Source organism: Perca flavescens, chromosome 6 (genome assembly GCF_004354835.1).
Source record: "Perca flavescens isolate YP-PL-M2 chromosome 6, PFLA_1.0, whole genome shotgun sequence".
NCBI classification, from domain to species: Eukaryota; Metazoa; Chordata; class Actinopteri; order Perciformes; family Percidae; genus Perca; species Perca flavescens.
Window position 1 is genome coordinate 29997353 of NC_041336.1, and position 23642 is coordinate 30020994.

The following is a 23642-nucleotide window of genomic DNA, read 5'->3' on the forward strand; positions in this document are numbered from 1 at the left end:
ACCTTCTCATTCAATGTGTTTCTTTATTTTCATGACTATTTACATTGTAGATTCTCACTGAAGGCATCAAAACTATGAATGAATACATATGGAATTATGTACTTAACAAAAAAGTGTGAAATAACTGAAAACATTTAGATTATTCAAAGTAGCCACCCTTTGCTCTTTTTGATAACTCTGCAAACCCTTGGTGTTCTCTCAATGAGCTTCATGAGGTAGTCACCTGAAATGGTTTTCACTTCACAGGTGAGCTTTGTCAGCGTTAATTATTTGTCAGCGTTAATAATTTGTTCCCTTATTAATAAAAAAGCAAAGGGTGGGTACTTTGAAGAAAGTAAAGTGTTATCAACATTTCTTAGATAAAAGCTGACACTATCAGGGTGGAGATGTTGCTTTTCAACTACATAATAAAGATAATGCTCACTTCAACGGCCACTTCATAGCAATTGTAGTTTTTTTACAACAAGACAATACTATGAGGTTCATCGAACAACTGCTACCTCTAGCCAATCTAACGGACTGCCTTTCTTTGACATGACACCTACTTTTTATTATCTTCAGACACACGTTACAACACCTCAAAGCCATAGTTCCCATAGGTATGTTGTCTCCCCTCCATCACAACCCAAGCGTGCCCAAGTGCTTGATGATGGTCGTAATGTATGCTTGCATGAGACACGTCTTCTTGACTCATGTTTGATTTGTTGTTGGATTTATTGCAACAGCAGCTGGAGGCAAATCTCTTTGCATCTCTTTCTATTGCAACATTTTCCAAGGAAAGAAGTTCTGTCGCTTTAATTTGCACTTTAGACATAACTTCCGAGTTCTCAAAGTATTCCTCTCTATTTCATTTGAAACATTATCATATTCCCTATATCTGAATTCAACCAGTTTTTTTTTTTATATATAACTGGTGAGAGAGCACCCCCCTCAGGACTAAAATAAAGTATAAAAAGAAGCTCTCTGTGTGTTTACATGCGTGAGTTTGAGTGTGTGTAAAAGTGTATTAACCTAACAATTAGCTGTGTTGTTTTATATCTCTTTTTCCGTCTTCCACGGGTATGGAATGGACTGTCTGATTCAGTTTGCCAATGTTAATGCTTAAGTATTAATGCATAAGTATTGTAAATATTTGACAATGACAGCCAAGGTAACGCAACGACAGACACACACAAATATGGACATCCTCTCCGTCCACCTAATCAGTTCATTCATTCCTCTTTCATAAAACAACATGATCATGGTACAAGTAGGAATATCTGTACAAATGAATCTTGTATTTTTAAAACCATATTTCTACTGAACCATCAAATAGAAAGAGAGAGAAAGAGAGATAAATGAGAGATGGTGCATGTAATGTACCCTGACATGAATAGCTGAAAGTAATTCAATATAAAGCCAGTCATATGTATCTATATATTGAATGAATGCTATAAAGGAAACATTTGTTTGCATGTTTACTAAGATAAAATATATTAATTATAAAATATACCAGATTATAACTATTTCTTTTATACCCTCTGTTCAGTGTCTCTGTGCTGTGCAAAGGCTCGGGTAGTAACATGTGGTTGCACTATGCTAAACACACTACAGAACATCACACCAAGTCCTCCGCACCCGGTCCATACAGTACACGTCAGGGTTCTCCACTCACCTGCACAACACATCTTACTGTACAAATATCTGATTCTTTCTCCATATGAGCCCATCTCATGCAGATAATTCTCTTGCTCATGATTCCATGATGCAGACATTATGAGCCTGAGGGAAGAACCTCACTGTGCCCTCTGTGTTCCAGACACCAGCTGCCAGCTGGTGTGAGGAAACAGGAACCACTTTCTAACAGACGAAAGCCATATTGTTGGCCCCGCCTCACCTTTAGAGGTGAGGCGGGGCCAACTATCTGGGTTTCGTTTCCTTAATGGGAAAAACAACAGACAGGTAATTCAACATTCGTTTCACTTGACCCGTGCTCTTTGTCCTTTGATACATTCACGGCGACAGTATCATCCTCCGGGCGCCTGGGCAGCTCACCTGGTAGAGCGCGCGCCCAAATATAGAGGTTTTCTCCCCGACACAGCGGCCGCAGGTTCGATTCCGACCTGCGGCCCTTTGCTGCATGTCATTCCCCCTCTCTCACCCGCTTACATCTTCAGCTGTCCTATACAAATAAAGGCCAAAAATTTAAAAAAAAATGCATCAACCTCCATACTCGACCATCCATACACAGGAAGCTTGTTGATTTTTAATTCTTACATATTTTCAAAAGTATATTTATTTTAAACCATTAAACCAATGATGCATACCTGTTCTACATTCACTAATTTACAATTTAAAACTGGACTCTGAATGAACAAAAATAAGGTTATTTTCCAGTTATTAGAATCTTTTTATAGTTTCTGTCGCCTGGACCTGTATCATTTGTCTGAGTCGGTGTTAAAATCAGGTTTTCTTGCAGTAAGCTGTATAAAAGGGAGGTGTTTGAGATGCTCGGGGTGTGTTGGTTTACGTGACTGCCATGAAGCAACATAGACAAGTCACCTATGATATTATAATTATAATTTCTTTTTTTCCTCTGGGCTTTTTATGGAACCAAATAAAAAATCTACAAGCATAACATACTCTCCGCCGTACTACTTGCATGAGGAAGTATATGTTTGCAATAAAACCCACAAACAATAAACCCTGACTGTGGTAATATCACCAAGTAATGATTTTCTGAGCGGTCCAAGGAGCAGTCAGCTCCAGCTGGCGCATGCACCTACTGACGCCAGTCAACTTTAGCATGTGACAGTTTACGACAGGGCACAGCTGACCTAAATATGCTGCGTTCTCTTCTTACAGGACACTGCCCTCTGACCCAGGGCCGGACAGAATGCTCTCTGATCTCCTTACATGTTGCGCTGACCACAATCACTTACACTTTTGGATGCTTGGACTCTTTTTTTTTTACAGCAAATATCACCCTTTTGGACTCAAAGTTAACACAATTTGGTTGTTGATGCAATACATGTTGAGTTAAAAAAAAAATGCCACATTTAAGACTTTGCGACACTGTATTAAATAGTGCCAGGACTCAAATTGGCATCAAATCCATGCAACCTCAAAATGGACAGAGCTGAAGTTTGATGTTCATATTTGAAATTTCAAATGTGAGCTGAGCTGAATACATGGCAAACAAAAGATCCTTAACCCAAAAGTCAAAGTACAGTCACAAAGTCCTATTGTACTGCAATATCGCCATTATAGCCTAATACAACCATAGATAATAAAGCTGCAAAACTATAAACCATACCAAAGTCTCTGATGGTTAACAAATTCATATTGTCTCACGGTACAGTATATATCATATTTTCTACCACTCTCAGTTCATCTAGAATATATGTGAGCCACTTGATTTCCTTTAAACTTTAAAAATAAATAGAAGGAAGTTTTTAAATGATCAAATGATTTACTTGAAGGTATCTACATAAGAGTGACTATAATGTTTCTGACACGGTCATGAACGGGTCATAAACATTATATACCAGTCATAAACGTTTATGACATAATGCTTCTGTCATTAAGTCATTGATAAGTCATAAGTCATTCGGGTTAGAGTTAGGGTTCATGTGTCATGAATGTGTCACGACAGTGTCGTGTTCATGACAGTGTCATGTCACTCTTCCGTAGATACCTTCAAGTAAAGTGTTACCAAATATGCTTATTTTCTTTCTTGCTGAGCGCTAGACACAAAGATTGATATGCTTTCCTATCTGTCAGTTTAATATGAAGGGACTTCCTGGTTCTGTCCAAAGTTAACACAATCAGCCTACCAGCATCTCTAAAGCTCATTAATTAACATTAGATATAGTTTGTTCCACAAGAGGGCCACGTGCCGGACTTTTCTTTGGCCAGGCGCAGCGACTATGTCTGCAGTCTCTGCTGGTTACAGCCTCATGGTGACACTGAAGAAAAACACTGTGCCCGCCAAGATTTTATTTCCTTTGGACAGAGCCAGGCTATCGGTTTGACCCAGTTTCCAGTCTTTATGCTACCTTAACCTAACTGGCTGTAGCTTTATAATGAAAGAACAGATATGAGCGTACGAGTAATTTCTTCTTCTCTAATTCTCAGCAAGCAAAGTGTATAAGCAAATTTCCCAAAATGTCAAAATATTACTTTGAGTTTTTGTACCAAAGCTGTACTGTAGTCAGAATGATGATTTGTTGACAGCAGTAACTGAACAGAACTGACCCGATTGGTCCTCTAGACCAGTGGTTCTCAAGCTTTTTTCAATAATGTACCCCCTTTGAACAGTTTTTTTAAGCCATGTACCCACTAACCAGCGCAAATAATTTTTGTCAACGATAGATTTACTAAACAACAGCCTTGTACCTGGAAAACATTTAAATGCTAGTGGAAAAAGGCGAAAAAAGGCGGTAGAAAGAAGGAAGTAAGGCAAGAATAGGTCGAAAATAGTAACAAAAACTTTGAAAAAACAGAGACCCAAACTTAAAAAAAAGTAGGAAACACTAGGGCGACAAAAAAAATTCCCAAAAGGGACAAACTTCGAAAAAAGTGACAAAAACTTTGAAAAAAAGAGACAAAAACTTCGAAGAGAAAAAGACAGTAGAAAAAAGTAAGGAAGAAAGGCAAGAAGAGGTCAAAACAAACGACAAAACCTTCAAAAAAAGGTGACAGACTTCAAAAACAGCGACAAAAACTTTGAAAAAAGCGACAAACTTGGACAGTACAAGTAACTACAGCCTTGTAACTGAAAAACATTTCGCAAAAAATGTCACGTACCCCCTGCAGTTCTCTAAAGTACCCCTAGGGGTACACGTACCCCCATTTGAGAAACACTGCTCTAGACTAGAGAAAGGAAAACTGGATTGAGACACAGTCTGAACCAAAAAAAAAACGGAGTCATAAAAAAATGACTCAAGAAACCTTGCCATGTAACTGCAATCACACTTTGTTTATTTGACTCAGAACTGATGTTTCCTGTGGTTTATTCATTAGGAGAACTTCATACAAAGACTATAGTCACAAAGTGACACTTGCATAAGATACATCAGCATCTTTAGGTAAACTGCTGATGTCACTGTATACTATGCGGCCCAAGGAGTGTTGAGAAATCCCTCACGGAGGTCACAAGGGGTATAAATAAACTCCCAGGACAGGACCGGATGTGTTTCCACAGTCCCAGTAAATGAAATGGGCTCCATGTGTCTTTTTCCTCTCATAGGGGTTTGTTTACTATTCCCAGAGGATGTACAAATTGTATCAAAAGTCCCTTTGGGTTTCTTGGAGCCCTTAAGACACAAGTTCACTGTTTATGTTATGACTCATGTCCACATGGTCTACCAATGGCAGTCACAGTGGTGTGGGCTATCTAGGCTGTTTTATACACTCAGGAGTCCTGGAAAAAGACACGCACGCACGCACACACACGCACGCACGCACGCACGCACACACGCACACACACACACACACACACACACACACACACACACACACACACACACACACACACACACACACACACACACACACACACACACACACACACACACACACACACACACACACACACACACACACACACACACACACACACACTCTGGTGTACAGTGAAGTAGCTGGATTGTTTCAAAGTGGGAGTAGCTGTAGTTTCCAGGAAGAATGCTGGCTTTTCCACCAAACACGCCGAAGAGCCAGAGCTCAACCACCACAACCTACACAGCTCTGTGTGTGTGTGTGTCTTACATTCATCTCTCAAATAAGTTTTTTTTTTTGGCAATGTGTGTGATTAAATGGCCATTCTAAACTCTCAGCTCCTGTACAAGAGAAATAGAGTGTGATCTTAGTTCAAATAAAAGAGCCACCTGTTCATCCTGTTGTGCCCGAGATAACCGGCTATGGATATTCTTCCCCAACGGATTATGCAAAGCAATGCAACGCCCCATTAACAGCCTGGGAAAAACCCAGAGTTCTTGAACATCCTTCACTTAATATATTAATATTAATTAATATGAATGTGAAGTCAGATATGGTGTCACTGTAACACTTGAACTGACGACTGTGAGATTGAGTACGAAAATATGATTTGGTATGTCTGCCTAGAGGGAGTATTTACAGTCTAACTCAACCATGGCCCCTTTCTCGTGACCTTTGAACGGACTTAATTCCAACATGGTCGGAGGAGTATGTTAAGATCCGTGTTCCCACCTCTGCAGGCACAGCACAGCGTGGTGCATCTGCCTAGAAGCTGGAGCGGCTCTCACTGCTCTAACAAGTGACAGCTCGAGCTGAGGAGCTAACTAGAGGGCAGCGTTGTTATCATGCAGAACGGATGCCAGTGGAAAGGGGACAGCTAAGACCAGAAAGCCCCAGGAAGAGCACAGATCACCACCAGGCACGGCAGCTGACTATAATCTTCAGTATCTCGGGCAATAAAACATTTGCGGACAGAACATGACAATGTCAGGGTCATGTAAACAACAGTACATCAGCTAATATGGAGCCAATGTAAGTCATCACAGATTAGACTGATGATTAGAATATCAGGGCGATTCAATGTGGACATTTTAGGAAAAATGTGTGTGCAAAATATCAAATGGCACGATGTCCTGTACACTTTATAGTAAACGTTGCCCGTAGTATCATTTCAACTGGGTCAAAACGCATCTACAGCAATATCTTCCTATTTTCGGTCAGCACTGATCATATCATTGCCTTTACACAGACTGCCAAACGTCTATCAAAAATAGTTGAGTTGAGCTGAGTTACACAAACTATGCCTTAGCCCAGTTTCCTCATACATAGTCCCTCACTAGGGTTGGGCATCGAGAACCGATTCCTACTTTTAAAAATTACGATTCCATCGGAATCGTTTCTTTATTGGAATCGTTTGGAGGATTTGGTTTCAAATCTGATCATGGGTTCCAAATTTAACATGCGCAAGTTTTGGTTTCCGTAGCGGCCAGGCACTTGTTGTGTTGCAGCCATGGAGCACAGTAAGCGGTGCTCTAGTGTGGCTTTATTTTACATTGAAAAAAGCCCCATCAAACTGCAACCCACCTTTGAATCAAAATAAAACTTTCCTCTTATTTGTGAAATAAGCATGTGACCCGTTTCAACTCCACCACTCAAAGAATCGGAATCGAGAAGAACCGGAATCAAAAGGAAGAATCAGAATTGTTCAAATGTAAACGATGCCCAATCATATCCCTCACCACAGTCAACTTCCTTTTAATTGCAGCTATCTGAGGTAAGAACATACCAATGCTTTCTCTAAGTGACACCCCTTTTCTTTTTATATACTGTATGTGTGTGTGTCTGTACTGTACATTAATGCTCACAATGACAATGCTAACACTCTGATTTTAGCAAGCATAATGTTAAGCACATTCAGCATCTTAGTTTTCATGTGTTAGCATGCTAACACATTGGTCAAATGTGGAGTTTGACCTAAAGACAGCGCGAGAGGAGAAGTCAGGGGATCACCAACGTCAGTAGGATTCATCCTCTGTGAAACACGAATGTCTGCAAAAAATTCCATGGCAATCGATCAAACAGTTGTTGAGATATTTCAGTCTGTAACAAGGCAGTGGGCTGAGCAGCAGACAGACTGAGCCACTGAGAACCTTGTGAGTGATACATCAAACTCTGTTACAATCAAAGACTTATGTGAAGTCATACAGTAGGAACAAGCAGCTTATTGTTTATGTACCGTTTGTTGGAAGGGAGTTCTGTACATTGTATGTTTCTCCAGGGATAACCCAAGATGAAGTCATCAAAGTCTTGCTATTGAACAGACGCATGGAAGCATATCTTTTGTAAAGCTGTCTGTTGATTCAAAGGCAGGCCGCCAGTTTAGGGAATGGTACTGAAGAGACTAGGACACCCTCAAGCAAGAACACACATACACACCCACACACCCACACAGACAGGCCTTTGATCCATAATCAAACTTGCCTAGACAGGTTTGGGAGGACCTAGTAAGGCATTGTTCCAACTGCACTAATCAGCCTTTCTGCAGCACAGAATGTGAGCCAAGTTCAGCTTCGGTGGAGCCTGGACTGGTTTGGATAAAAACACTGTGACATGTCAGACCGTCGGCCAAATAGAAGGCCTCCAACGCTGTCGGAGCAATGAGAAATGAGGGCTAATCTCTGTGCCTCTGCAAAGTAAGAACAGGGTTAGGGTTAGGGTTAGGGTAAGAACAGCCACTTTGTGAAACTGGCACGGAAAGGCTCGGTGGCACCTTCGACCGGTCACAGTGGGCAACGGCTAGCAGGTTTCAAGGTTACACATGGATGTGACTAATACACAGGGCTAACACACCACACGTGAAGCCGTGTGTGACCTCGCAGAGTTTATAGTAATATGCAGACCCACATGGTATCTGCAGATTTCTTTTGACTGTTTACAGCGGTGATCCATAATGAAAATCTGAAGATTTTAGCGGACTGTTTTTCTGCTTGGGGTGGAGATGTGGTAATATTCTGACTTTGCATTCAGAATGTGTGTAAAATCTGCGGACAATTCTGCAGAATCCCTGGTAATATCACATACACATCAACATAATAAATAAGATTAAAGAATAAAAATCCCATATATTCAAACATATCCTCTATCCCTATCCGCTAAGACAGTATAAGCACTTAAATCAGCATTTAGCTTCTAGCATCCAGCTAATCTGAGACTTTGATGTTGCTTTTTTAGCCTTCACAAAACCACCCTGGTTCAATATCCTGCAACGTGCAGCTGCCTTACCTAGACTCTTGTGTTTTCTCAAGCGCCAGAACACAATCAGAGTGACTAAGTGCCCCAAAACCACCAGGGCGGGGAAAGTGGGTCCTAGGGGGCTGGAAGGCATTTGTTGGACTTGGGACAGATAGAAATTAGGTAGAGGGGATGAGGGGATGAGTCCGGGCTGTGGTGACAGGTGGGCCTTTACAGGGAGGGGGCAGGGGGCAGTGTGCTGGTGTGGGTGTGGCAGGGACATTTTTAAAAAAAGGACGTCCCGAGCAGAAATTCCTGCCTAAAGCTATTACTGAAAGACTCCTGGTCCGCTTCTCCTGATTTGATTGGCTGCTTTCAAACACATGCCTGTCTGATGTATTCTATACAATCAGACTACTTGTCGCATTACAAAATATGTGGGTTTCTTTTCCAAAGCCCAGCATTAAAAGAACAAATGATCTTGTAGGTATTTTCTTGATCCAAGTGTTTGCAGTTATTCCAGGTTATAGATATCTCCATCCATTAAGTTAGGCATCTTTCTGTGTCAATTAAGCAGGAAGAAAAAGCACTATTGTGTTATCTGATGCACCTTTGTGACTTATCCCATCTAACCGCAACATCTCCTTGATGTTGTCACGTAGGATGGGCTCGTTATTTGCATTCTTGGCAGATAACTCATTTCTGGAGAATAGTTTTTAACCCAGTGAAGCAATCACAGGCATTAATATACTCACGTTTGTCCAACTTTCTTCTCTTCTGTTTGATACAGTCTATCTGAGAGCACCTCTGCGGTTATCACAACACCCTTCAACAGTGTTACTATTAAATATCTTGAAGCAGCAAATGATGACCGTGTCGAGTAGGGCTGCAACTTACAATTATGTTCATTGTCATTTGATACGTTCATTTATTTTCTCGATTAATCGATCGGTTGTCGGGCCTGTAAAATGTCAGAAAATGTCGATCAGGGTTTTCCAAAGCCCAAGACGACATTCCCAAATGTCTCAAATGTTTTTTTTTCCACAACTCAAAGATATTCAGTTTACTGTCTCAGAGGAGTGAAGAAACTGGAAAATATCCACCTTTAAGAAGCTGGAATCAGAGAATTTGTAATGACTCAAACCGATTAATCGATTATCAAAATAGTTGACGATTAATTTAATAGTTGACCTTGTATCTATTAATTGATTCATCTTTGCAGCTATGTATGACATAAAAAAAAAGAACACAGCAATAAGGTAATACAAACTACAAACTTAAAAAGCCCTATCTTTATTTTTGACAACAATAACAAACGCACATCAGCAGATGCATTGGGATAGCTACGATAGCAGGTGGTTGCGGTTTTGCGGCAATCTGAAATAGCCGAGACAGACACACACGGTTGTCTCTCACACGCAGACAAACTAAAAGGTTTTTAAATAAAATACACTCTTTAGTCTGCTCTGCTTGTTGACATCCATCAGATGTCATGATTGAGAGGAGAGACACCTCCTGTAGGAAGTGAACGGGGAGGGCGGGGTGACATTTCACTACTCAACCCCTGGCCTCAGCCACTTCTATCTACATACCGTCAAATAAAGGGAAATATACAAGGCAGCCGACCTCACCCCGAATTCAATCAGTCACGTCGTAGACAGGTTTAAATGTGGACTACAATCCGCGCGGCAGTAGCTGAAGGTTACTCTAAATGTGTGCGTCTGTTTGAGTATGAGCACCGATCGGGGAAACGCAACGACATTTCACACGGTGCGTTTGCCAAAAACTCACTGACGGTCAGCAGCCAGACAGACAGACAGACAAATGCAGTAAGACACAGACAGACAGACACGCCACAGCAACCCCACTCGGTGGACCTACCAGGTATGATCTTCATCTAAAGAGACGGTACAGGGCGGAAGATAGAGGACGAGGGCGAAGAAGAAGAGTGCTTTACCGTACAGAGCGGCAACGAAGAGGACAGGAGAAGCTCCCGTTCGTTGTTTGCTCTGAACTGCCTTGTTTCTCCCTTGTGTTGAATTTTGACAGGCATGCGCCTGCTGCTCGGATCCGTCAGCCTGCTCTCCCGTGGGCAGGGGAGGAGGGACGACACACCAAGGCAGGGGGCGAGAGAGGGCTGAGAGGGGTGGGTGGCCGTGTGGGGTAAAGGGGGGGAGCAGGCTGGAGCTGACTGAGGGTTATAAATATCCACCAGAGCCAGATGATCACACAGTGTCACAGTTAGAAACTGATGGAAGAGCCGTGGCAGGACACTTGGCTACACTCGGCCCCTAGAGACACCCGGTACAAACACAAGCCTCTCTCTCTCTCTCTCTCTCTCCCTACCGCTCTCTTTGATGATGATGATGATGATGATGAGGCTTATTTCGTGATATTATGTCACAGCTCTCAGCCAAAAAACAAACTGATCTCAACATATGCTAGAGGCATCATTTGGACATAACATTGTCAGCACTAGACTCAACAATTTTATACGACAAGAAGCACTGGTGCTCATACAGTATGGTTTACTCAATAATGACGAAACACAATACAACATGTGAAGTAATGTGATGCAGTCATACATCTCTAAAAAACTATTTCTTATTGTCTAACTTTTATGCTGATTTCAGCACTCCTAATTTCTGGTGATCTAGGAATTTCCTCTCATGATGCAATACTTCTAACTAGGGCTGGCTTAAAATAATCGATTCTGCATTTAAAAATCGCTTTTTTGTTCGAGTGATCTGATATCGATGCATCGATCTTTTATCGATGTGCCTTTTTATAATGGATGTATGCAAAAAGTACTTTAAAAATATGGTTGGGGGTCAATTCTTAATTTAAAAATGAACATGGTGCGTTACTAAAACATTTGAGGGCTGCTTCTTGCTTGTACAATTTACAGCATAAGTTCTCTGAAAATCTATTTCATATCTAAGCAAAATTGGTCTTACAACTGAAATTTCCTTAACCTAATTAATATCGAATCAGGGAACTTGTTAATCAGAATCAAATGGTTTTGGGAAATCATTGGCGATGCCCAGCCCTACTTATAACGAGTGTTTACTCAATGTCTGACATTTAAACTGTAAATGAGATGGGTTGAGCTCGATATCTTATTATGGGAAAAAGCACTGGCAGTTACACTAAGTGGACAGAAATAGCAACAAAACCAGTAAATAAGAAAACTGAGAGACTGATGTAATAATTATTAAATCATATAGCCACACAGAGTTTACTGATGGACAGATTGTTAGCCAGTTTAGCTCTTAATGTTCTTCCCCTATAGCTTTTGGGATCACAGCAATGCTCAACATTCTCTAAATATAGTAGCTCCTAATATATGCATAAGGCTTTGTCAATTGCCGTGTTGACAACTGGTTCCATTTCTCTTTTTCGTAATGCTGAAAGCAATTCCACCCAGTGCCTGGAGAGTAGAGCTGGGATTGTCTTCTCTCATGCACACTATAGATGGATGCCCTGTGTGAAACGAAGACAGCTATACTGAGAAACCATGTAGGGTCCTTAGAGAGGATCGCAAGGAATTCCTCCATGAACATCCTAATGTGCCTAAACAGACTGAGCCTCACGCACGCATCTTTCATGTTAGGACACACAGCCGACAGGTATTCAAAGCTCGCGTCCAGAGGGGGAATTCGTCTTATGTCAATCTACAGCCCTGCACTTATGAAGCTCCATTTTGTAAACACTGTTCTCCTCTATTTAAATATATAATTTTGACTAAGCAGGTGGTAGGGTCTCTCTTGAGAAAACACTGCATGAAGTAAGCATGAAGGTCAAATTTAAAATAAGGCTAAAAACACCCCTAACTCACTCGCAAAATTGAAGTTAAGTCAGTCATGACTCATGAGCCGCTGTAATAAGGTCCAACATGTAACCTGGGAAATGACTAACATCATAACCATCTCAGCCAAACCCTCAATATATTCCACATGGTATCAATCCCTCTGTTTCTGGGGTTTGGTCTTTAGTTAGTTAACTGTTATACAGCTAGAACAGACTTCTGATTCTGCGTCACTGTCCAGCCTCATTATGTTGCAATGGAGTGCTATTGAATTTGATATGAAACGCTTGCCAACGCGCAACTTCAAACTGGAAACTCCAACTCCTGTGAGGGAGGATCAACCCACACGTGGCCCATTAAAAAAGAGGATATGTATTGGTTGTTTATTATACTGTGTAATCACATCTGCATCATTAGATTTTTAAAAATATGTCACAGTTTTAAACTGATACCACAAAGGTAGAAATGACTGATACTTGTTTAATATTTAAATCATGACTTAACAAAAAGACTTGCTACAGTTTCACTGGGACTCTGTATTTTCAGCCCTGGCACAGACATGTCTTCATTGTCAAAACGTTTGGTCAATTTATGAAAGGTAGGCCGATTCGTTCTGACACCCATGAGTGCAATTCAATGCAATCCTTAGGAGTGAATTCACAGATGGAGTGAGCAGTAAACGATAGGGCGCGGCAGCTAAGGACATTGACTCTGTTTTGAGCAAAACATCGTTGGTGGTCTACAAGCCGAACCAGCAGCAGCAGACTTAAGCTGCCAACTCACGACACTGGGCTATTGATAGATGGCGTGAGATTGAACATTTCGTTGTGGCGCCCTATTCTTTTTTTTTTTCCCCTTTCTCTCCTCAAAAAGGTCAGGCTCATAACTCAAGCTCTCAGATTTTGTCCGGATGAGTCATCACATCAAAATGATGTGCCACCATAATGAAAGGCACAACGCTGCAGCGTACTGTGGCTCTTCATTTAACCAAATCACACAAGTATGCATCGGGCATGATTTCAGAGATGAAAAACATGGAGCGGGCCTCAGTGCAATGTCTGGGATGTGATTTAGCCTTAATTGCCCCTGGTGCCGCCATGTGTCGGCAGAGTTGCAACAGCCTCTCGAGAGTGTCCATTGTGTACAAGCACGTACGGCACCCTCCATTCAAGAAATCAAAAGTGGCACACGCAATGTCAAAATCTTCCCTTGCAATCTAAACCCGCATAAGGAGGCCTTGTTTTGAAAGCGACATTTTTGTGGCGTAAGTGCATTTTCCAAACACTTTCCTTCTTCCTGGTTTCCACATCACTGATGCAATGAAAGACAGACAGACAAAAGCAGACATACCTAACTGCAACTACATGCCAGGGTGTAACTGAGTCTGCTGACAGCTATTTGATTAGCTAACATACCAAGAATACCACACTCAGTGGGTTTACAGCACTGAAAATTGTATCTCTGTAAACCACTACCCTCTCTTAACACTACTATACTGAGGTGGAATTTAAAGTCAACTGCTTTGGCAACAGTGCATAAAGCTGGCTAACAGCTTTGGCAACTGTGGATAAATCCTGCTCCTGCAAAGGTTAATAACCAAAAACAAAACAAGGCTTGTCCATCACACTTGGAGTTTATCAAAACTGACTATAGTTGCTTGAGGGTGTGTGTGACAGATGACAATGGTTGGTAACGGACAGCAGATGTCAGCAGGGGGTCACCCAAACACTGTGGTCATCTGAAACACTGCTGTCTCTATATCGGATAGCGTCACAGAACTCCATAATTAAAAGCAGAATCAAAATAGTTGTGAATGTTCCCAATTCCAATTATCAGCTTTTTTTTTTATTTCAAAGTTTACAGCAATACATTTAATAGAAGCTCTGTTTATGATTGGTTGCATATGCTGTTTAATGTATACGTGAGTCATAAATTATGTTGTATCAAAGTGCAAAAGGGACTTGTTTTCCTGATGAGTAGCACAGATTAAATGCAGGAACCACGCTGCTTATTGAATCCAGATCTGCTGTCACGTGTGGAACCAAACAAACACACCCTGTGCACTGTGAGCAAGCTATTCCAACTTCCTGACTCGCTGTTCGTTGCTCACACCCACAAAAGACAACGCCCATGATGTGTAGTCCTTGCTATACACCCAAATGCACATGATACATTTCTTTTATATATATATATATATATATATATATATATATATATATATATATATATATATACACACACACACTTTTGAAAGTTGTGAAAAATTAGATATCACCGAAAATCTAGAGTCACATGAACATACTTCAGCATCATGACTCATTTGTTTCACTTCAGCAGAACCAACCACAGCATCAAATGGCACCTTTTTTTCAGTGCAGTTTTTTACTGGAACGTTTTTTTTTTTTTTTCTCCCAGATCCAGCAAAGAAGGCCAGCATATGCTACTGTTATCACATACATAACTCCCATATCCTACACATACCAGCACATAATGGTATGCAAGGGGCATGCTTATCTCCTTTACAAGACAGGCTGAGAAGAGAACGAAGAAAACACCCACAGAACCCGAAATCGGCGCCAAGAACACACAGTCTTAGTGGAGCAAAGAGGAGAAATGCTCCCAAAAGCGCCACACCTCCAGTAAGTCTGGCTTTAACTTACGCACAACTATCTCTGTAGGGAGCAGGCGAGGCTGCATCTCAGCAAACAGCCCCACCTTGTTGGAATGACTGCAGGTCTGCAGAATCTCATTTGGCAAACACTACACAGTAAGAGATGGCTCCAGAGATTACCGTTTTCACGGACACATTTAAAAAAACTCACATTCATTTTTAAGCATGGAATTCCCCACCCAAAAAAAAAAAAAAAAAAAAAAGGTGTGATTTTTGGGTTTGTTTAATGTAATAATCATTGCCATTGCCACATGTTCTGCATGTAAACAGCCTGGTGAATTATAGCTAAGATTTACTTAATGCTAAAGTATAGCATATATATATATATATATATATATATATATATATATATATATATATATATATATATATATATATATATATATATATATATATATTTTTTTTTTTTACATATCTATAAGTATAACTTTTACATGTGCTTCTGTGTATCATAATGCCTGTGTGAAAGCTGAAAGGGTGTGCTATGACAGTGTTACTAATACTTAATCTATTTTAACACACAGATAATTAAATCACAGCCATATCTGAACTGACTCTTCTCACCAGCTCACTGAAACTGTTCCTAAAGAGAAACTGCCTCTTGTCCACATCACAAAATATATAAATAAAAGGCCGGGCTCTATAACATGTATCTTTAAGCCATAAACTGTAATCAAATCACCCCAAATAACACTTTGGCAGAGACGCCAGAGACAGACAATTACAGTATGTCAACGTTCTTTGGAGCATGCATTACTTTAACAGCATGACAATGTTGAGCTGTCATCAAATACTTCAACTAAGACCTCCCACGCTTCAAAGAAAGGTGGGAGTCTAGATCCGAGAGCAATTGCATCACATGCACGGTGGGAGTAGGACGAGGTAGGAAGTATGGAGTATTGGCACACATTCAAAACATACCTTCGATGAAGTTAGGCCACAACTTCTCCTCTGGCTCCTCCAGTGAGTGGTCCCACTCCTCCTCAGGTGAGGCTCCTTCCACCCTGGCCCGGGACAGCCCTGACAAAAGTGCCCGCTCTAAGGCGATTTGTTCCAGAACGTCCAGGTCCAGTTCCTCTCCTTCCTCCTCACGTTGTACAGGCGGCGGAGGGGACTGTGCCCCAGTCGCCTCGGGACTAATAACCTGCTTCACCTCAACTATCTCTTCCACCACTACAATTTTCCTCTTCATGGCGGCCTCGTCTGTGTCGGGGCTTACAGACTCACAGGTGTCCCCCAGGTGAAGCTGGTCAGGCTGGGCAGTGGCAGGTGTGGCAGTGGCAGAGGGTGTGTCCTCCTCCAAGTCCCTCTTCTTCTCTTCCTTCTGCTTTGAGGCCTCAGAAACAGAGAGCCTTTTCTCTGTGCTGCGCTCTGCTGCCTGACTGGCTGAATGTTGTGCAACTCTGGGAGGCTCCTCTTGCTTGTCGAGGGGGCTGGCCTGTGCCGGAGCTACAGCTGCCTGTGCTGCTGCTGCTGCTGCTGCTGCTGCTGACGCCGATTCTTCGGCTGCGGGTGCTTCCCTCGCAGTGGAGGATGTTTTTGGTTTCGGAACCTCCCGCTTGATTTTTTCTGCAAAGGGTAGTGCTGGCTCCACCTCCCCTTTGTCTGCAGGGGCCTCACAGAGCACAGCTGCTGCCTGCCTGGTTTCCTCACTGCACATTCTTTCAGCAGTCATCTTTGGAGAAACATTCAGTTCTAGCACTTCAGAGGTCGTGACACAGCTGTCTTTAACTGCAGCCTTGGGCAATGCTGTCACGTTAGTGGACGGTAATGCCTCTGCTTCAGGCTTTGTGTGTACGGTGTCTAACGCTGCTGCATGTTTCTTCCCCCTTCCTTTCTTCTTGCCCTTTGAAGATTCCTCTGCAGCTTGCCCTTTGTTTGTTGGGGATTTAGTCTCAACTGTGGGGTTCTGAGATTCTGGCGCTGACGCAGGGCTTTTCCCTTCAGGTTTTGGACTTGCTTGTATGAGTTCCACTTGAGTTATTTTCTGCACCGTCACTGTTTCCACTTTAGTCATTTCCTCAGATTCCACTAGCTCCGTGTGGGGCAATTTAGCATTTAACTTGTCCTTGGAGCAAATTGGTCCATGTGTTATTTTGCTGACATTGCTTTCCTCTAGCTTGGCTTTTACTTGTGCATCTTCTGGAAGCTCCACCGGGGGCACTGCTGGGATCTGATCTAATTGTAGTGATGCTACTTCAGAAATTCTCTGGTCCTCAGTTTGTTTAGGGATTTCCATTATTGGCTTTTCATGAGTTTGTTTCTTTATTTTTCCCCCATCAATAGCTATTTTGGCCTCAGTCTTATTTCCCTCTACAGGTCCCTCAGTCTTCATGCTGGTGCACACGGTCAAAGGCTCTGAGGTAATCACTGGTGTGGGTTGGAGGGTTTTTTCAGCCACCTCCTCAGGGGGCTTGTCTTTACAGGGTTTCTCCTTCTCCGACTTAGAGTCAGGTAGTTCCTCGGCATTGATACTTTTGGGTATCTCACCTGGGGATTTCTTTTTCTTCCGTTTGGATTTAGAGCTTCCCTCAACCACTTGTTTGGTTTCCATAGCCTCCTCTGTGGCCGCAACTTTTTGATTGAGCTGAGGTGACGAGGAGTCGTTCTGTGCTAATGTGGAGCCCTTTTCTGAGACGTTAAGGACCTCTTCTGGCACTTTTTTCTCATCTTTCTTAACATGAGCAGTCACCTTAATATTACTTTGCTCCTGTTTTGTAATAATCTCTGTTATCTCCTGTTTTTTAATTGTCTCTGTAACTGTAGCTCCCGCCTTGACGGGTTTTGCATCTTCAGCATTGGTCATAGGTGCTGAGAGAGTCGTGGTAGTAATACTAGTTTTAACTTCAAGTATTGAGGACTCCACCATACTAGTTTTCGGGGGCGCTTCATCAGTTTTGGGCTTTGCTGAGAGATTCACTGAGGTCACTTTAGCATCAATGGGCTTCTGAGTCACCTTAACTTTACAGATCTCCTTTACCCCATCAGTGGACAATACTGGTTCGCCGGTGGTGCTGCCGAGTAGGGGTTTGGTGGTCTCCTTAGTGACAGTTCCTTTGGCAGTTTTCTTGTCCTTCTCATGATCTATTTTGGATTCAACCTGGGTCTTCACCTCCACAGGTTTAACTGACTCCCCATTCACCTTTGCTGTCTTAATCTTCTCTTCCTTGACATCTTTACGGACAGTGATGACAGTGGTGGAAGTGTCGGTCAGGAGTTTGGAGGTTTCCACTGTGAGAACTGCCTGGTCCTTCATGTTATCAGTTGCCGTTTTAGCTGGCTTTACGTCTGCAGATCTAACCGCATCCACAATCACCTTTTGTGTCTTCTCTTCCTTTACATCTTTATTGGCAGGTTTTGGGATGGCAGGGGTGGAGGTGTCAGTGTCAGTAAGGAGTTTGGAGGTTTCCTGAGCAGCAGCCACTGTGATAACTGCCTGGGCCTTCCTGATATCGGGTGTTCTTTCAGCTGTAGCCTTGACCTCTGCAGATTTAATTGGAGCCACGATCACCTTTTGCGTCTTCTCCTCTTTGAGCTCTGTAGCAGGAAGTGTTGTGATCGCTGAATTGCTTGTTACCATTTTGCGTGGCTTCATGGAAGCTTTTTCATCACCAATCTTGAGCTTCTCTTTATTCGTTTTGGGACTAGAGGGTTCAGCTTGAATCTTTGATGTCGCAGCACCTGTAGCCGTAGCGACAGCAGCCACAGTTAATGGTAGGTCTGTTTTGGAGGACTTTGATGTCACAGTGGTTTGTGACACATCCTGTTTCCAAGCTGCTGTCTGACTCTGGACAGATATTGGTGCCTTCTGCTTTTGGACTTCAGATACTCTTCTTTCCTGTGATGTTGTCACTGGCTTCTCACTGCTCACATCAGGCTGTTGACGAGAGACTCGTTTTAGCCTGCTCTCCTCCATCATCGCTGCCTCACTTCTGAAGTTGTCCCCCCTCCTAGACAAAGGCTGAGGTTGGTCCTCAATTTCCCATCCGGCTTTTGGTCGGAGTGGTTCTGCAGCCCGCGGACGACCCCTAAACCTGGGTGTCCTATCAGTGTAGCTCTCTTTTTCTCCGGGATCCATCATCCTATGGCGGTAACCTTGACGCTCGGACAGAGACTCTTGGCTCTCCGATTCACCCCTGCGTCCTGGCTTAGGGACATAAGATGTAGGACCTTCCACAGTTTGGACCCGTGTACGGTGGGCAACGACCAGGGTGGCAGCTGGCTTCCTGATCCTCTGCAGGGATGCAGGAACAATCTCAGGGGGCAGGTGCAGGTAGTCCCGCAGGTAAACAATGCCCTCATTGGTCAGGTACCAATAGAAATGTCTCCAGGCAAATGTCTCCTTCACATAGCCCCGAGACTTAAGAGACCCCATGGCACGGATTACTTGCAGGTTGCTCACACCTTCTATCTCAGGGTGCTTGGTCTGAGGCCTCTTGTCCTTCTTGGCCACCATGACACCATCTTTAAACAGGACCTCATAGATGGCCCTCAGTTCCCGCAGGGGCATTAGCATTCCAGCAACCATTGTTCTTTATGTCAGTATACTCTCAAATTGAAACTGAAATTAAACAATATCAAAGAAAGATAAATAAGGCAAGCTCACGTCTTGTTGTGTGAAAGAATCCAGTGGCAAAACCGGCTGTCACGTGCTTCTCAATTCAATTAGAAAGAAAACTGAAGAAAAAATACTTGTAAGCTCTGTTTCTTACTTTCTTTTCCTCTTGTTCTTGCTGATCCTTTAGATATCGTGAAGAAAAAGAGTATTCCTCTGTGAAATCTGACTTAAACAAAGTCAAAATTGTACTGTCTCCCCCGCTAGTTTCAGCGTGGCTGGGAATGAACAGTCTCCGTTCTGCCGAGATGGCAATGACAGAATGGAAGAGAGGGAGCGTGTGTGAGAGAGTGTGAGAGAGAGAGAGTGAGGCACACTTCTCAGTACGGCTCCTCCTACCTTCTCTCTCTATTTCTTAGGAAAAAACGGCATGGAAAAAAATCCTCACTAAAGCAAACAGTACAGCGGGAAGTAGGAAGTAAGAGAATAATGGCGTATGCAATAAATTGATTGAAATAAAAAGTCAAATTACTGGAGCAACACACCTATGAAGTGCGTTTGAACACATCCTCTGTAGCTCTGTGACTTATTATGGAGACACCCACCCATACACGAAAGCACACGCCTCCCATATAATGTACACTCACACCTCTAAACTACCGACTGGCAGATACACACCCTTAGGCGTGTTACACACATACTGGCCCAGCCAATGAGCTGTTCTAAACAGGTATTAGTTTAGAGAAGAAAGAGGGTCAACCAGTTGGCATACATCTATCCTGCCCTGGGCATCAAGTACAAGGTGTCTAGTTCCACACATTTCCCGATCAGGTATCACTAAGGAGTTTCGCAAGGTGTGCCTTTCGGATGTCATGTCATATAGTCTTGTAAATGTGTAAAGCAAAGGTGACATGTGAAGAAAGAATACATAAATCACCATAAATGGTCTCCAAGATATGGAAAAGACAAAACTGGCATGACAGTTTAACTCACACACTGGTAGATTGATGCGACAGAGAGAGAGAGAGAGAGACAAAATTAGTTCAATTCTATTCATGTCTGTGTTTGTTGGATGGTCACCAAGTCACCAAGTAAAGGAAATGACCTAAACTAATAAGTGTTTCCCAGCTCATTAAAGTGATGCAACAGACTGTAAATGCACCTTAAAGTTGTGCTGCTGCTAACATTTGGGCTGCATGCCTCTATTTAGCTGGCAACCAAGAATCTGTCTTGCACAACTATATAAAGAGCTGTGCATTATAGCTAACCTTTTCCGCGCTCCCAGGAACATGATATCAGATTTCTATCCCTAGATCACTTCTCTCTTCTGTACATCTGTCTCCTGTTCGTCTCACTGTGTCAGTGAGAGTGTCCACTCACAGCTGGTGTTCAAGTCAAACTGGAAGGAAGAGTGACCACGGTTGGATAGAGCAGAGGAAAAGAGTAGAGTAGAGTAAGAACACGGTACTGTGCTGGAACACACGGATCCAGTTGCGAAATAATAGCAGCGACAAAATGATGGTTTCCGCCTGCTGTTTGAAACCACACACAGTTTTATTTTATTTGCCATGGCAACAGTCAAATGAAGTAAGCCAGTTCTGAGTGAGCCACATATCCGTTTTCAGGGCTGCAGTGGAGCAGCAGACCATAAATCTGTTGTCCTGGACAGCTGGACTACACTGTCATTTATCAGACCATTATTTGCAAAGACACTCTGCAATCCGAACAAACCATTAGCACATTGTCAAGCTTTCACCACCAATCGAGAACATTTTTAAAATAATCTCAGAGCAAAATGATAAGTGTTATGTGCTTAAAGCCCAAAGCAAACATTAATATGAACAAGTTAAAAATCATTTCTGGCAATAGTTAACCTCACTTATGTTTTCACTAATGCTGTCATCAAAACAATACCTGTCCCGCAACAATTCTTTGACATCTCAGACTAGGAGATGTTGCCAAAGGCCATGTGTGTACTCCACCTACAGCAGATATGCTCTAAAACATCCCTAATGGTGTTCTATTGTCTTTAGTGGTGCATGTTGAGTTAAAGATTCAGCCTAGGCTTTTCAGTGGAGGAAAAAAGGAATACTCACGTGCATTGTACAAGAACGGCATTCCTCTGTATTACGAAACAAATGATTTTTCTTTAACATGCTGCAGTTTGCCTGATGAGGGTGGTGGCAGCAGGTTAAAGCTGGCTGTGTATGTGCATGTGGGAATCTGCACGCTCAGGTTTAAGTAAGTGTATGTGTAAGTGTGTGTTAGTGTGTACTGAGATGAAGAGGATTCTGAAGCATTGTATTACTCAACCTATTTGGTATTTTGTGGTACACTGCTGAATGTCTAGTTGGCAGTTAAGAGGTCATGAAAACAACATATACTGTAAGGAAGTGTTCAAACAGAAACACCCAAATACATTGCCAATCAACCCAATGACATGTCAGTTAACAATGTGTTAAAATTCAAGCCTGGAGCTGTCTCATTTTCGGGAAATATGCATCACCATGCATGGTGCTTTGCTCTCCTGGCCGCAAATCAGTGTGATTTCATGCACTGTTTAAGCACAAAGTGTTCAGTGAACTTCAAACTTCTCACAGTGACCTTATTCTGGCTTGAGGCCCGGTCCCCTTCAACCATCCAAATATCAAATATACCCGCTCCAAGAGAAATACTGTATCGCGGGGCCTGACAAAATCCTGGAAATGAACATGGCGTTGCTGTTTTTTACTGTGACCTGATGGTTACAATAGCTGTGTGAAGGTTTACGGTGACATTATGAACATAATAACTGATCCGAAATAGACTCTCAAAAGGGAACGCTCACGATAAAACTAATGGCTTCTAATTTCATTCCATCTATAAACAGATGCAGCAGACAGCTGTAAATGGAAACATGATTTGATTGATTGAAGCAGATAAAGGAGTATTAAGACTTTGGGGAAAGAGTATCGAAATAGTTTCCTGGTTGGGAGTCCACTTCTGCTACAATGTTTCAGAGCTCCTCAAGTCCCAGAATAGACTTGTCACCACCAACGGATGGTGGCTGGCGACTGGCCCACTGTAAAGGCCTGCTGCCCTGGGGTCTGTGGGGCGTGCACACGTGCCCTCCATTCTGATATCAGATCCGAGCCACTCCAGCCACTTCCAGGGAAAGCAAAGGTCAGCAGAGCCTTTCTTAACCACTAATGTCTGTGCTTTAGAAGTTAGTGTGAAGTCAAACCTGTCGAAACTTAATAACATGTTAGAATGATGGGTCATCCAACGAATGACACATGTAATTCTAGTGTACAGGTTAGCTTCATACATGACAATCAAGTTATCACGGTTAACATTAGGGTTTAATTTAGCTTTTAAAGCAGGGACAAATGCAATATCTGCCATCTGTCAGCCACTGACTGATTGTGGGTGAGCAGTAGTAACTGGAACAAATCTTCGCACATTGCTATAAAGCGCTACATGCTGCTCTGAATATACATTTCAAAAAGTGAAGCACCTACTGTGAAAGCACAGGATGTGGATAAAACAGACGCAGAAACATCATGAATGGAAGGGAGGCCCTTAGTCTAGAAAAAGTCATGACTTGCACTTTTGTACTTGTGACTAAGCATTCTGCAATGCATGAGAGCTCCCTTTTTATCTGGACGACAAACCTATTTTTATTTGAGACGCTTGTCCCCTGGCTGGGTATAGTTAGGCGAGTGACCCCCTCAGTCGGGGACAGCTGTGACCCCTGACGGAGTTAGTTGTAAACAGCTTCATATAGCGGTGGGGGTTGTCACCACAATAAGTATAGGCTTTCCCAGTTGTCAATTGTAATTGCTTTAACTAATTATAAAGCAATTGATTACATTGAACAGTAACAGTAAAAGTAATAAAAAACACTGCAAAACAGA

At 42.4% G+C, this 23642-nt stretch overlaps 2 protein-coding genes across 8 annotated transcripts in view; both read right to left on the minus strand.

Moving 5' to 3' along the window:
- plecb (plectin b) overlaps positions 1 to 17244 on the minus strand; it is a 73558-nt gene extending 56314 nt beyond the window's left edge. For 5 of the 7 annotated variants that reach the window (XM_028579729.1, XM_028579727.1, XM_028579728.1 and 2 more), the window contains exon 1: positions 16113 to 17244. In XM_028579729.1, coding sequence (XP_028435530.1) covers positions 16113 to 17208 — 1096 coding nt within the window. In that variant the 5' untranslated portion in view covers positions 17209 to 17244. Of the gene's footprint in view, positions 1 to 10593; positions 10732 to 16112 lie in introns of those variants that run through there. The other 2 variants (XM_028579732.1, XM_028579731.1) reach the window with 1 other exon arrangement.
- On the minus strand, positions 17243 to 19707 carry LOC114557377 (uncharacterized). Its single transcript, XM_028580807.1, has 2 exons — positions 17301 to 19707; positions 17243 to 17259 (listed from the first exon to the last, which is right to left on the minus strand). The coding sequence occupies exons 1-2, from the start codon at positions 19705 to 19707 to the stop codon at positions 17243 to 17245; spliced, it is 2424 nt and encodes an 807-aa protein (XP_028436608.1).
- Positions 19708 to 23642: the final 3935 nt, after the last annotated feature.

Bases quoted from the DNA above. Each gene is read 5' to 3' on its own strand.
- LOC114557377 (XM_028580807.1), bottom strand. From the start codon at position 19,707: ATGCTAATGCCCCTGCGGGAACTGAGGGCCATCTATGAGGTCCTGTTT.